General features: G+C 44.7%; 1 protein-coding gene across 3 annotated transcripts in view; it reads right to left on the bottom strand.

Moving 5' to 3' along the window:
• Positions 1–270: 270 nt before the first annotated feature.
• PGLS (6-phosphogluconolactonase) overlaps positions 271–16,156 on the bottom strand; it is a 49,822-nt gene continuing 33,936 nt past the window's right edge. For all 3 annotated transcript variants that reach the window (XM_040346351.1, XM_040346353.1, XM_040346352.1), the window contains exon 6: positions 271–1,027. In XM_040346351.1, the coding sequence (XP_040202285.1) occupies positions 890–1,027 (138 nt within the window). In that variant the 3' untranslated portion in view covers positions 271–889. The remainder of the gene's footprint in view (positions 1,028–16,156) is intronic.

Below are 16,156 nucleotides of genomic sequence, written 5' to 3' on the forward strand. Positions count from 1 at the left end.
AGGAGGCAGTTTGAGACATGGGCGCGTGCGCCCGTGTCGGGGGCAATGCCAGAGAACTGGAAAAGACCAGCATCGTGTCTGCGGATGGCGGGGAAGGTGTTGTAATGTCATCCTGGCCTATGCCAGAATTTAGGAAGTAAAAAATATATATATATATCTGAAGCCAAGGCCAAAAAGAGAAATTGGACCGACTTCAATGGGTCACGCCATCTCTACACCCACATCGCTTTCTGTAGGTTATACAGTTGCAAGTAAAAAAAAACCACACAATGTGAACAAATTGGCATTTTATTTTCTGTGTAGCCACGTGATCTTGATTTGAATGTGCAAATCTTCTGGAAGTTGTGGCTCCTCGGGTAAGGAGCAGATCCTAGCAGGAGGCAGATGTGAGAGGGGGACAGATCGTTAAGGGTACAGTGGGCAGAGTCAAGAATATGGATGGTGAGGATGCAGGGCAGATCTTTAAGCTACATGTTCTGCTCATGATGTGGTCTTCTGGTTGAGGAAAAGTCTGAGGTTCGGTTGATGGTCCTGTGGCATCATCTCTGGCTACATATCTCTACTTCTGTGGTCCTCTTTTTTTTGGTGCTCATCCCATCGTTATTTGTGGCTTTGGTGGTTGAGTCTATGCATCCGTGGCTTTAACTGTTTGGTCCAGGAAGTCACTGCACCCATGTCCATCAAAATGCTGAGTACAGTCACTGCTTGTAGTTTTTGTATTGTGACACTGGCTAACCTTTGCTTGTCTTGGCTTGACTTTGACCTGTATCTCTGCTCTGTCCGGCTCTCTACTTCTGCCTGTGGCCCTGGCAGCACCAGGGATGAAGTGTGGGGAGATCCGGACTCTGGTTCTGAACCCGCTCCGGATTATGGAGCTCTAAGTGCAGTGCTACAAGACAGAGTGCTTCTCCACGGGGCATGTTAGATCTCGGGCAGCAGGCTCATCAAGGAACCAAAGGAGCTTACCATTCACTGGGGAGACCCGTGCAGCTGGCAAAGGATCAGACTCTTCTTCCTGAAGGATACGCTAAGAGACACAAGCAAATGTCAATTGAAAAAGCTTTGGCTGGCAGCACGAAAAATCCTATAAAGCTGTGGTCATCAACCCTTTCCTCAGGGCCCACTAACAGGCCAGGTTTGCAAGATAACTGAAATATATCACGGGTGATATCATTTGCTGCTCAGTGATTGCAGTATTCTAGTCTGCATCTCCCCAAGGTAATACATAAAACCTGGGCCCCGAGGACAGGGTTGATGACCACTGCTATAAAGCATACACTAAAGCCAAAAATGCAGTTCATTTTCTTTCAAACCGTTTTTTTTTTTCCAAAATCCAACACATTTAGATTTAACAGGCTTATCTCAGGACATTTGGGCAGAACTTCTGTTATAATACCTACCATTTATGCCCTAAGAGAGGAGATAATCTATAAACTATGACCTAGCCCATTTCTCAGATTTCAGTGCCTTGCATTGGTTTAACCACTTAACCCCCCGGACCATATTGCTGCCCAAAGACCAGAGCACTTTTTGCGATTCGGGACTCCGTCGCTTTAACTGACAATTGCGCGGTCGTGCGACGTGGCTTCCAAACAAAATTTGCGTCCTTTTTTTCCCACAAATAGAGCTTTCTTTTGGTGGTATTTGATCACCTCTGTGGTTTTTATTTTTTGCGCTATAAACAAAAATAGAGCGACAATTTTGAAAAAACTGAATATTTTTTACTTTTTGCTGTAATAAATATCCCCCAAAAATATATAAAAAAAACTTTTTTTTTTCCTCAGTTTAGGCCGATACGTATTCTTCTACATATTTTTCTAAAAAAAAAAAAAGCAATAAGCGCTTATTGATTGGTTTGCGCAAAAGTTATAGCGTTTATCAAATAGGGGGTATTTTTATGGCATTTTTATTAATATTTTTTTTTTTACTAGTAATGGCGGCGATCAGCGATTTTTTTTCGGTACTGCGACATTATGGCGAACACTTCGGACACTTTTGACACATTTTTGGGACCATTGGCATTTTTATAGCGATCAGTGCTATCAAAATGCTATGGATTACTATAAAAATGCCACTGGCAGGGAAGGGGTTAACACTAGGGGGCGGGGAAGGGGTTAAGTATGTCCCTGGGTGTGTTCTAACTGTAGGGGGGGTGGCCTCACTAGAGGAAATCACGATCTTCTGTTCATACATTGTATGAACAGAGGATCAGCATTTCCCCCCGACAGGACCGGGAGCTGTGTGTTTACACACACAGCTCCCGGTCCCCGTTCTGCAACGAGCAATCGCGGGTGCCCGCTGGGCAAGCACACAGGGATGAGCAGGCGGCGCGCGCGCGCCCCTAGTGGCCTGCGAGAGAGCCGACGTAGAGCTACGGGCTCTCGCGCAGGGGAGCCAACCTGCCGCCGTAAAACGACGGCGGCAGGTCTGCAAGTAGTTAAAAAAAAAAAACTAAGAATACCACTCTAAGGCTCCTTTCATACGGGCATCTTCTGTGCCGATCAGCAGGGGATCTGTCTGCCGATTAGAGCAGAGCGAATGACAGGTCTGCGTCTGCTCAGTTTATGCAGAGCGGACATGGACAGCGCTTACTTTGCTCTATGGCCAGAAGTTGTAAACAGACTTTACTGTTAGTTTACACCTAAGCTGCCTCCGATATAGTACAAACAATTGGCAACCACCCCAACTTGGCCTTTGCAGCAAGGAGCACATGGAAGGACGACACATTTAAAAAACAAACAAAAGTTCCCAGCTCACTTACCAGCCAGCCTGCAACAAACCAAAAAATCCTGTTGAACACATTTGCAAAATACATGTGTAAGCTGCAGGGGCCACGTCACAGCACACCCCAGTGTACTGCAGTCCTAACTCTATAATTCTAAGAGTCTCCAAAGTTGGAGCACATTTATAAAAATGGATAGATTAAAGGCAGGTATGCCTGGAGGGAGCCCACCACTCAAAAGGTTTAGGGATGCACTGGACACCCAGCAATAGGACAATGGCAGCAAAAGTATCCAGTGCATCCCCTCACCAAGTAACCAACAGTACAAACAAATGTCAACCACCCCAACCTATAACTGGCCTTTGCAGCAAGGAGCACATGGAAGGAACAAAAATTCCCAGCTCACTTACCAGCAAGCCTGCAACAAACCAAATGACCCTGTCCAACAGTTCACGTGAAGACCAAGGGGTTTATTTTGCACACAAAGACCAATTATAGGTTGGAGATTGGTTGCTGTTTGTACCATTGGTGAATTGGTGAGTGGATGCACTGGATACCTTCACTGCCATTGTGCTATTGCTGGGTGTCCAGTGCCTTCCTATACCTTCAAGAAGGGATGGGCAATCTCCAGGAATACCTTCCCCTAAACTATCCATTATTATATATATATTTATATTTGTGCTCCAACTCAGGAAACTCAAAATGTATGAGTTAAAACTGTAGTACACTGGGGTGCCGTGACATGGCCTCTGCAGCTTACACATGTATTTGCAAATGTGTGCAAACTAAACCCCTTAGTCTCAACATGAACCGTTAGACAGGACAATTCGGTTGGTTGGATAGCTGGTAAGTGAGCTGGGATTTTTTTGTCTGTTGTCTCCAATGCAGTCCGCCCAAAACAGAAGAGGACTGAGTTTTTTTTTTTAAGCAGGCCTGATCCGACCTGGAGGTAGGCGGGTGTAAATGGGCACAAATTTGTTTACACCCGCCGGTCCATGGGAAAGCATAGACCATCAGATCAGGTCCATCTGAAAAACTGACATGCAGACCCGATCAGATCGCCAGTGTGAAAAGACCAGTAAGGCCGAGTACATACTATACGAATGGCCAAATCTCGCTACCTGGTTGGCCCATCGGTCACCTCCCACCCAACATCCTTCGATTGAAAAATCAAAGGAGCGAGGCTGCAAATTGTCAGCCAAGCGGCATTAAATTAAATGCAACCACTGTTCCCGGTATTCTGACCAGTGTCGTCTGTGGTTGCTACAATACAGTTGCAGCAGCCGCAGATACAGTGCCTTGAAAAATTATTCATACCCCTTGAAATGTTCCACATTTTGTCATGTTACAACCAAAAACCTAAAAGCGTTTTATGTGATAGACCAACACAAAGTGGCGCATAGTTGTGAAGTGGAAGGAAAATGATAAATGGATTTCAAAATATTTTACAAATAAATATGTGAAAAGTGTGGTGTGCATTTGTATTCAGCCCCCCTGAGTCAATACTTTGTAGAACCTCCTTTCACTGTAATTACAACTGCAAGCCTTTTGGGGATGTCTCTACCAGCTTTGCACATCTAGAGAGTGAGTTTCAAGTCTTGCCACAGATTCCCAATTGGATTTAGGTCTGGACTTTGACTGGGCCATTTTAACACATATACTGTATAGGCTTTGATCTAAACCATCCCCTTGTAGCTCTGGCTATATGTTTAGGGTCGTTATCCTACTGGAAGGTGAACCCCCACCCCAGTCTAAAGTCTTTTGCAGACTAACAGGTTTTCTTCTAAGATGTATTTGGCTCCATCCATCTTCCCATCAATTCTGACCAGCTTCCCTGTTCCTGTGGAAGAAAATTATCCCCACAACATGATGCTGTCACCACCATGTTTCACAGTTGGGATGGTGTGTTCAGGGTGATGTTCAATGTTAGTTTTCCACCACACATAGCGTTTTGCTTTTAGGCCAAATAAGAAAAATGTTGGTCTCATCTGACCAGAGCGCCTTCTTCCACATGTTTGCTGTGTCCCCCACATGGCTTCTCACAAACTGCAAACAGGACTTCTTATGGCTTTCTTACAACAATGTCTTTCTTCTTGTCACTCTTCCATAAAGGTCAGATTTGTGGAGAGCACAACTTGTGGATCTCTGCAGCTCCTCAAGAGTTACCATGGCCCTTTTGGCTGCTTCTCTGATTAATGCTCTCCTTGCCCGATCCTGTCAGTTTAGGTGGACGGCCATGTCTTGGTAGGTTTGCAGTTGTGCCATACACTTTCCATTTTCAGATAATGGATTGAACAGTGCTCCATGAGATGTTCAAAGCTTGGGATATTTTTTTTTTTCAACCTAACCCTGCTTTAAACTTGTCCACAAACCTTTACCTGACCTGTCTGGTGTGTTCCTTGGCCATCATGATGCCGTTTGTTCACTAAGCTTCTCCAACAAACCTCTGAGGGCTTCACAGAACAGCTGTATTTATACAGAGATTAAAATACACACAGGTGGACCCTCTTTACTAATTGGGTGTCTTCTGAAGGCAATTGGTTCCACTAGATTTTAGTTAGGGGTATCAGAGTAAAGGGGGCTAAATACAAATGCACACCACACTTTTTCAGATAATTTTTTATTTTTTTATTTGAAAACCATTTATCATTTTTGTTCCACTTCACAATTATGTGCCACTTTGTGTTGTTCTATCACATAAAATCCCAATAAAATACATTTATGTTTTTGGTTGTAACATGACAAAATGTGGAAAATTTCAAGGGGTATAAATACTTTTTCAAGGCACTGTACCTTTACCTGTGCTGTTGATGGGGAGATCTGTTGAATTATTTGCGTTAATACCACAGGTTTAACAAAAATACTGTATTTATCGGCATATAAACACACAGGGGGGGGGGGGAAATCACTGGTGCGTGTTATACGCCGATAGCGTACCTCGGAGGAGATGGAGGGGGACGAGTGCCACCCGAATCACTGAGCCGGCATGTCCTGTTTACTCGGCTCTGACGTCACTCACACGTCCCGCCTCCGCCACCGGCATTGGACGAGTGTTCTGTCAACCACAGAAGCTGGCCCGATGGCGGTGGCGGAACTGTGTATGTGACTGCCGAGAGCCGAGTACTGTAAACAGAAGATGCCGGCTCGGTGATTCCGGTGGCACTCGCCCCCCTCCTGATTTCCTGCACTGCATGAGAAATGGTGAGGCTGAAGATAGGCATCAGGCTGCATTGGATGGGCACAGATCAGGCTGCAGATGGGCACAGAGGCTGCATCGAGTCTGCAGATGGGCATCAGGCTGCATTGGATGGGCGCAAATCAGGCTGCAGATGGGCACAGAGGCTGCAGATGGGCACTAATCAGGCTGCATTGATTGGCATTGACCATTATTTTGCTTCAAAGTGGTTTATTTGAAGATAACCTTCCTCTTAAATTGGGGTGCGTGTTATACGCCGATAAATACTGTAATCTATGGGTGTATACCCATTGTAGCCTGACAAAGGGGTGAGTCAATCACATGAGCGGGAAACGTGCATTTCAGGGATGTGTTCTCTACATAAACATTGTTATCATTGCAAGGAAGTGATCTTTTCAAAACTGCTTTTGAGCAGTTTTGAACAGTAGCTAGCTGCAAACGGAAATTAAAGATTTTTTTTTGAAGCAACTCTGTTGCCATTTTTTGAAAACCTGAAAAGCAATGATGCACACCAAGCAATTACTCACTTTTCCTACTGCCCATAGCGCCAAGTGCCTCAAGGTTGCACAAAGATCTTTCGATGTCTGTGTCCCATTCACTCTGCCAGTCCTACGCCATTACAGCCCAAGTCAATATGCCTAAAGGCGGGTACACTATTGTTTTTTTTTCCATTCAACCTTGTTGGTTGAATGAAAAAAAAACAAAAAACAAAAAAAAACAAATACTCAGCTCAGCCCCCCTGCCAGAACACTCCGATCAGCGCTCTTTGCCATTGACTGTGAGCGCTGATCGGGAGTAGGTCGGATGCTGGTTTTCCAGCAAGCGCGGCCGGCTTCTATCGGACAGACTGACATACACATGGGCAGAATGTCGGACGTTTTTTTTTTTTTTTAACCAGAAAAATGTACCCCAACATTTTGCCAGTGTGTGTGTGTGGGGCTTAACGTATACAGTGCATCTGGAAAGTATTCCCAGTGCTTCACTTTTTCCACATCTTATGTTACAGCCTTATTCCAAAATTGAATAAATTCATTACTTATGTACATAGGATAGTTTTTTATTTCTAATAAATTTGCAAAGATTTTGAACAAACTTCTTTCATGTTGTCATTATGGGATATGGTTTGTAGAACTTTGAGTAAAATAATGAATTTAATCCATTTCAGAATAAGGCTGTAACATAACAAAATGTGGTAGAAGTGATGCGCTGTGAATACTTTTCAGATGCGCTGCATGTTTCTGAAAATGGCGGACGAGTGAGTGGGTGCTGTTGTGACCACCGGCTGGAGACCAGAAGGACTTCAAGGCAAGAAAATATGTCACCAGCACACCAGGGAACTCCATAAATGAGTCCAATGCTTTATTGACTGATCACAGTAGAATATAGTGATGTTTAGGAGCCACTCAGGAACCCTTTCATCAGGCATGTAACGTCACATTTCCCAATGAAAGTGTCCTGCGTGTCTCCAAAATGTTGCCATCTTCTGCTGTGATGTGATCAATCAATAAAGCATTGGACTTTTTATGGCGTTCCCTGGTGTGCTGGTGACATATTTCTTGCCTACGCCATTACAGGTCACAGTTTAGGCCTGGTTCACACTGGTGCAACATCTGATCCGACTTGTGAGAGCACAAGTCGCATGACATGTCAAATTCAATGCTTCCCTAAGCGAGCCATGTTGACTAATCTGACACAAGTCGCTCCAACTTTAGAAACTACTTTGGTCCGACTTTGATACGACTTCAATGCCATAGAGCAGTGATGGCAAACCTTGGCACCCCAGATGTTTTGGAACTACATTTCCCATGATGCTCAACTACACTGCAGAGTTCATGAGCATCATGGGAAATGTAGTTCCAAAACATCTAAGGTGCCAAGGTTTACCATCACTGCCATAGAGTGTAAAGTCACATTAAAGCAGTGTTTCGTGTGGGGAAAACAAAAATAACTGAAAAAGGCAGCAGCTACAAATACTGTAGCTGCAGACTTTTAAAATAAGGACACTTGCCTGTCCAGGGCGCCCGCAAAATCCTCACCCGAAGCCGACCCGTCCCTCGGCTCCGGGTGCAGGCGGAGGCACCTTTAGTAAGGAAATGAGGAAGTGAAGCCTTGCGGCTTCACAGCCTGCTTCCCTAGTGCGCGAGTCGCGCTGCACATCCTGACTGGTCCCTGCTGTCTTCTGGGATCTGTGTGTCTTCCAGAAGACAGCGAGGGGAGGGGGGTGGATTTGTGGAAGAGGGTCCGGACATGTCGTTGATTATCGCAGATCCTGCGGAGGTGGGAGCAAATTACTGGATTAGACATGTATCTGCTCACCCCTCCCCCTGTAAGGTACCAAATGTGACACCCGGGGGGGGGGGGGGGGGGGAAGCAGAAGCTCAATTTCTGGGTGGAACTCCGCTTTAAGCCGCATCAAACTCAAACTGAAGTTGCGTGACTATCATGTTGGAGCAGTGTGAATCTGTGGCTTAATGTGGGTACTGGCAGATGGAACCAGGGTGCGCTGCAGGGGACACAGGCCTCAGACACGTGTAAGTGACGGATTCTATTAATTTGGACCTCAAAATTCACGCACCAAAAATTCAGCAGCCAAGACTTGTTTTTAGAGCAGTACAACACATTACAGAGCTGGCAATTCTGACCGCAGTTAAAATTGTCAACAATTATCTGACAACATAATCCAGGAAACCCCGACTACACTAAAGTCACTACGGCCCACTTAATTGATCTTAATCTGGATTATAGTTAAAGTTCTCATGACCCATTATAGCCAGATTAATTAGGACTTTCCCCGTGCCTCTAGATAAAATGCATCTTCTTCACATTCTTTGCCGTTTTCCACCCTCTGAGCTACTTTTTCTCTGTAATGCTGACTACACTGGATGTGGTATAGGGGCATGAGTGACTTTGTTCTGCATGATCACAGGTTATGAAAATCCAGCAGACAGACTTTGAGAAGAGTTGGGAATTCTTGTCCTATAGAAATAAGGCTCATGTTTAGGTGTTCCCAGAACACCCAGAAGAACTGTGCCCTTTATCTTTGTGACAACGATAACATTAATAATTTTTCACTGAATTATCTATATGGGCCATGTATATTCTTATACAGCGATCATATCCCCTACTTGTGTGTTGTGGGAATATGCACACTACTGCAACGCAAGGTACAGCAACATTTATTTGCTCATTTTATATGGGACCTCGGCAAACTAAAGCAACACACCATTTTCACAACGCCGGGGATCGCACTACTGTGAACTGGGATGTGTCGCTTCAGCAAAAATATTGCCGTGTGTTGGCTGTACATTCATAGTGCATGTGCTGCCTTAAAGCAAAGCGTGCGTTAGCCACTACAATACCAGACACTTTCACCCCCTTTCTACTCAGGCCAATTTTCAGCTTTCAGCGCTGTCGCACTTTGAATGACAATTACTCAGTCATGCAACACTGTACCCAAATGAATTTTTAATTTTATGCTTTGATATAGAGTTTTATTTTGGTGGTATTTAATCATCACTTTTTTACTAAACAAAGGAAACAAAAAAAAAAAAAAAGACTGAAAAAGACCGAAAATTTTTCTGTCATAAAAGTTTGCAAATAAGGAATTTCTCGTCTTCACTTATGTGAAGTCACTGACTGGTACTGATTATCAGTGTAAAGAGTGTACTGACAGCTTTGCCGGTTATCGGCTGTTCTTTCCTCTTACTGACACAGCGAGTGAGGAAAGAACTGCCAATAACCAGCAAGTCTGTTTACATGTGATCAGCTGTGATTGGGCACAGCTGACCACATGGTTAAGGGCCTTTGTCATTGGCCTTTTACTGTGATCTATGCTTAGCTGTGTCTAAAAGGACACAATAGTCACAGAGCGCGCCCCAGGGTTTTGGGAGGACGTCTATGGACGCCCTACCGGAACTGGACGACCGCTCTGTAGCCATCTTTCGGCTGTAGTGCGGTTGGCAAGTGGTTAAAGGATAAGTTCACCGGTTGGGAAAAAAATAATAGAAAAACATAATATTGCAGGGAAAAGAAACGTGCAGTTATTTTTTCCCTAAGGAGCCTGGAAAGCATTGCATCCATGATCAATGTATCAGGGGTGCAATGCCAGACTACAGCACACTAGCCCTGCAGCTTTCAGCCTGTACTTGTGAATGAACTACGAGAGCGCTCATCAGCGACCTGAGAGACTACGAGAGTGCTCATTCATTCCACAATGGCGGATGTTGGAGGACGTACGTGCATTCACAGGAAACCGCAAATGAATGACGTGGTTGCGTGGGCAGAGCTCAGCACGGCTGTGTAATTTTCAAATAGCGACAGGGTGCGTGGGGAGAAGAGCCTCCACTCACTGTCACAGGGAAGGGGGGAGGATCCGAGGCTGCAGCTGCTGGAACATGTTGCATGTTCCACCCTAAATACTTTTGCATTGAACTTTTAATGCACAACAAATGGTGTTGGGGGTGACATTAAATTACTACTTCCAAGAAAAAATTAATTTAGTCCAGTTAAAGTTTCTCCATGCCCCTTATTATTTTAGTTCTCTGCACACATTCCAGTTCCAGGACCTCCTTTTCATGAACCTGTGCATATTTAACATGCGTTCCTCCCAACGATCAGTCTTCCTGAAAGAAACAGTGGCTAAGGAATCGACTTGCACAGCCTAAACCACATCCAAATCACGAAAATACATTTCCCTTTGATGAACTGAGCCAGAGGAATGGGAGAACAATGTCCCGATTAGGGTAGAAAGCAGATACTACCTTGGGAAGAAAGTCCTGGTATGCAATACCATCTTGTCCAATACTTAAAAGGGTTCTTTGCAAGGTAAAGCCTCCAAAGTGGACAATCACCTAGCCAAGACGATGGAACAAGAAAAAAATAATGTTTTTGTGTCAGTAGAGAGAGCAACATCTGAGAGGTTCAAATGGGAGCTTCTGAAAGTAACCCCTCCTGAGGACATCATTATGACGAAACGTACATTGGGGTGGAGCTACAGGAAGCAGCGTTGTTCCATTCCGTTCGGAAGCGGTGAGGTATTGGAGACAGCCGGTGCTGTGTAGTGGACACGGCCGGCAATAACATAAGGCTGTTATACCCGGGTGCAGAGCGGAACGCACAATATAATTTAAGTGCATTAACAGATGTTTTTAGCTGCAATCAGTTGGCGTAATAAAAGGTTTTTACACTATTTAAGTCTTTCTCCCCTCTGATTTTATGGTACTCCTTATAATGCTATTAGAAAGAAGAGGCGATGCCCTGGATGTTCCTAACCCCTCAGGGGACAAACGGCATATAGACCTTGGGCCAGATTCTAAAAAGAGTTACGACAGTGTATCTCAGGAAACACCGTCGTATATCTGTTTTTGGCATAGATACGGCAAGATCCGATAGGTGTAAGTCACTTACACCGTCGGATCTTAGATGTAATTCGCCGCTGGCCGCTAGGTGGCGTTTACGTTCATTTCTCATTTGACTATGCAAATGAGCCTGATATGCCGATTCCCGAACAAATTTGCGTCGCGTAGTCGTCGTTTACGTTGTTTCCGTAAGCGTAAGGTTACCCCTGCTATATGAGGGGTGACCTTACGCCAGTCCGCCGTATGCCATGTTAAGTATGGCGTCAGGTCAGCGTCGTCTTTTTTCGTCAATTACATCGTTTTACTAAGTCGTCCGCGAATACGACTTTACGTCAATGAGGCTCACGTTGGCGTCATTGACGTTAGCCGTGGTGAGCTGGAGCATGCGCACTGGGCTCTTTTTCCGCCCGGCGCATGCGCAGTTCGATCGGCGCGGGGCGCGCTTAATTTGAATACAAGCCGCCCCCTTTGAATTACGTGGCCATACGCCGGGCCATTTACACTACGCCGCCGCAAATTACGGAGCAAGTGCTTGGAGAATACGGCACTTGCTCCAGTAAGTTGCGGTGGCGTGGTGTAAATGGCTTATACTACGCCAACGCAGAATCTTAGAGAATCTGGCCCCTTACTCTTAAGTGAGAGGTCATTTGGTGACTTTTCCAGTGTGGTGGTGATTCACAGTGGTGGATTGAGGCACAAAAGAAATTATTATATTAAAGAACCGTTTAAGAGAGCTTTTTACATGTTGCACAAATTGCACAGAGCACTTTATATATTGAAATATATCAAAAAGGACTTGAAATGCATCTTGAATGAACATTTTTGGAGCCCTAATATGGTAGTATATATTTAAATAGTAATATTGTGCTGTGGTTAATGCACTCTGCAACTCATTTAGATATGTGTTTCAATCAATGCACTTTATTTAAACATGAGTTTTATGTGATTTATAACAAGCAGCGCTGTATTTCGAGAGTACTGGCAGTTTTTTAAGGGGGCAGCACTACACTTTCTGGTTATTTGGTTCCATTAGCTGTAGGAACACATTTCAGTGATTAGCAGCAAGCTCATTATATATTTTGGCAATCACTGTATTTATACATATTGTTTAACTACCACAATAGTAACGCGGTGGTATTTGCACATAATTTGTACCCAAGGCTCGACAAATCCCAGGCGCCAGGTCACAATTGCCACTAGAAAACGCGACCTGGTGCATGGGTTGTTGTCAGCCCCAGTGGCTAGCATGGGGGGGCAACATTGCGGTAGGCTGGCAAGTGTTTTGGAGCGCTGTGAAGGGCGGTTAGGGCAGATGCGGGTCTGTAGTGTAGTAGGATGGTGGGTCGGGGAGAGAAGGAGCGGAGCCGCGGGCAGGAAGTGTCCCCTGTGCAGCTCTCTCCTTCCTCCCACTGGGTGCAGGTCTATCGAGCTGTCCAGAAAGACTCCCCGCATCTGAAACCGGCAGTTCTAAATGGGCTCAGCAGTGGCCCTGAGCCAGTTATCACCTTGCAAAGGATCCCCCAGGCGCTCCGGTTCCCTCCCTGGACAGGCTCAGAGTCAGGTCTGCACATCACACGTCAGAGCAGTCTTACCAGTGTCCCGTCAGAGCAGCCTTACCGGTGCAGCTTTACCAGTGCCCCGTCAATGCAGCCTTACCAGTGCCCTGTCAGCGCAGCCTTACCAGTGCCGCCTTACCAGTGTCCCATCAGTGCAAGTGCAGCATCATCACCACACATTAGTGTAGAAGAAAAATTATTTGCAACATTTTATAACAAAAATAAAGAAAAGTTTTTTTCATGTATTCAGCAAAAAAAATGTATCCCAGTGGTGATTAAATACCACCAGAAGAAAGCTGTCTGGAAACAAAGCTAAAAATGTAATATGGGTACAGTGTTGCATGACAGCACAATTGTCATTCAAATTCAAGTTCAGTTTTAAAGCTGAAAATTGGCCTGGGCAGGATGGGGGTGATAGTAATGAGCAGGCAAAAAAAAAAAATGGCTCCTTTTTTGTAGCTGGCTCCTAGATTCTAAGCAAATTTGTCGGGCCCTGTATGTACCGAAAGTAATGCAAAAGTGGGCATAACATTTTTATTAACTTTCATAGGTCGTTCAAATTTCATATGTTGGTACAATAACTCTTCTTTTTCCATTGCAGATAAAAATGGATTCCAAGCAGAAGCAAGGTGCCGTTATTTAGTTCTTGAGGTAGGAGGGGTGCAGACTGACATCTACAGAATGTTTACAGAGATAACACCATTGACAAGAGCAATGTACACAGATGGATGAAGACGTTTAAATGGTGCCATCTCTGTAAACATTCTGTAGGTTTCTGCCAACGTCTGACAGCCTGCACCCTCCTCCTTCAAGAGACATCACATTGCTTCTGCTTGGAATCCATTATTTATCTTAAATAAAAAAAAAAAAAAAAGTTACTATAGAGGTAAAGAAAAAAAAAAAAAGAAGGGGGGGGGGGGGCGGAAAAAAAGAATGTACCCCAATTGGTTTATGTTCCCCCCATGGGGTCCCATTCTGTATCCTCCCCCCCCCCCTTCTTTTCTTTCAATATTTTTATAATTCATTTTTTTCCCATCTGTGCATCATATCTTTATGCATTTTTCTACCTGCTATAGGATGTGCATTTTTTTTGTATATATTGTATTGTGCATTATTTCCATTTATTATTCTGGATTTGAGTATTTCTCAGCTGGTCATCATCAAGTGTGAACCCTGAAGAAGCAATTTGTTGCAACGCGTCGGATTGACAAGCTTATCTGCACAGTATTTTGTGTTTTACCAATTCTACCTGTTAGATGCAACCAGTATAATCATGTCAATTTGCTTTTAAAAGATACCATTACTTTATTAATAAAATCAATTTTTTTATTGAGTGTATTTTTTTTTTCCTGTCTTGCCTCTCCATTGTTTTGGCACGTTTAAAATCCCTTTATTTGTTGGCGGAAGGAAGGGTATTTGTTTGTCTCCCCCCTTTTTGGGTGATTTAGTGTTAAGGCAGCCATACACTTCTTTCGAAAATCGTATCATAGAATTTTAGTACGAATTTCGCACCGTTAGTGGGCTGCAGCAACAGCCGATTTTCGTGCGGCAAACAAATTTGAGAAATCCGACATGTTGGAAGTTTTTTTGAAAAACAAACGATTTTCTGATCAATGATGGGAGAATCGTGCGAGAAATGTAATAGAAAAAAAAAAGCGCATGTGCAAGAAAAGAATATTCCCGGAGAGAAACTAATATTCCCGGCAACATGAAGGTTAAATTTCGAAAATCAATGGTGGCATCATCGAAGAAAAAAAAAAAAAAAAAAAAAAAAAAAAAAGTTATGCCAACTTTTGCATTACTTTCGGTACAGCCCTTTAACAAGCAAAAAGTGTGAAGCCTCGTACACACGCACGGTTTTCTTGGCCAGAAAGAGCAAGAAAACTGCTGGCAGAGCTTTCTTGCCGAGTACACCGTGCGTGTGTACGAGGCTTTGAGGTTTCTCGTCAAGAAAACTGCCCAGAATCTCGATGAGAAAAATAGAGAACCTGCTCTATATTTTCTGGTTGTGATTCTCAGTAGTGTTTTCCTGCCGAGAAACCCGAGTGTCTGTATACTTACCCGTCTCCATGGAAACCCGCGCAGGCTCGAAATGACATTGACGCAAGCGCGGTAGCTTCCAAGTCATAGGTAGGGTGAAGCAAGATGGCGGCGACGGCATTGAATGTGACGAGTACATGCTCGTCGTAGTCGATGACGTCACCACGTTCGTGCCATTCAAAAGAACGGTGGTTCTTTTAAATCGTACATGTGTACACTCGGCCGGCAAGAGAATCTTGCCAGGAATCTCGTCAGGAGAAACAACGTTTTTTTTCTGACGAGAATCTGGGCCTTTACGGTGAGCAGGCTCTGATACATTGTACGATTGCTGATAGGAATCATACTGTCAAGAGGATTGAGAAGAGTGAGCAGAGGGAGGATCTTATTAGTGTGGAGGAACAGGAGCAAGATAGACAAAATGGATAAAGGCAGCAAATGAGGGTTAAGCGTGCTACAAAGGGGAGGAAAAAGACACGCAACGCAGCAGCTAACACAAGTTTTGAGAAACTTACCTCACCATTGAACAATAGAACTTAAAATGAGAAGTACAGCTTCGGCATGCCGTGGTGGCACAGGGGGATGCGTGGGAGTGGAAACTGTCACCCACTCCAGTATTCCACTTGCTGCGGTCTACCTCTGAAACCAAGGGAATTATTTCCCAATGCTATCAAATGTTATTATCCAAGCACCTGGACGAGTACCCATGCAGGCCTTTTTCTGCTTGGCAGCGGGACCTCGGCCAGGTTACGGGCGACCAGTGGGAGGAGGCACTTCAATCCTTGACTACTTGTTCCCTGAATGTGGCGCAAAAGGTTTCGCAACTGTACATATTGCTGAGGGTACACTATACTCCGGTGAGACTGCACAAGATGGCTAGGCAGGCGGACCCGTTGTGCTGCCGTTGCCAGCAACACAAGGGGGACCTTATACATCTCCTGTGGCGTTGCCCAAAGCTGCACAGATATTGGACCAGGGTGGTGGGGACAATTAATTCTGTCTTCCAGACCAAAGTTCCGGTCGATCCTATGTGCTGCTTATTTGGGGTGCTGGAGGATGTAGTTCCCGAGGAGATGACCAGGGTGGCTGTCTCCAGAACATTGTTCCAGGCTAGGAAATTAATCCTAATGGGGTGGAAGTCTGCCTCTCCACCGTCTCACTCCTCCTGGGTCAATCACGTGGGAATGGCGTTGGTGATGGAAAAACATATCTATCAGCATAGGGGGTGTCCTGGCAGGTTTGAGAGAATATGTGAGTTATGGCTGGACACGCCGGGTTTGAGTCCCAG

This window comes from Rana temporaria, chromosome 3 (assembly GCF_905171775.1).
Source record: "Rana temporaria chromosome 3, aRanTem1.1, whole genome shotgun sequence".
Lineage (NCBI taxonomy): Eukaryota > Metazoa > Chordata > Amphibia > Anura > Ranidae > Rana > Rana temporaria.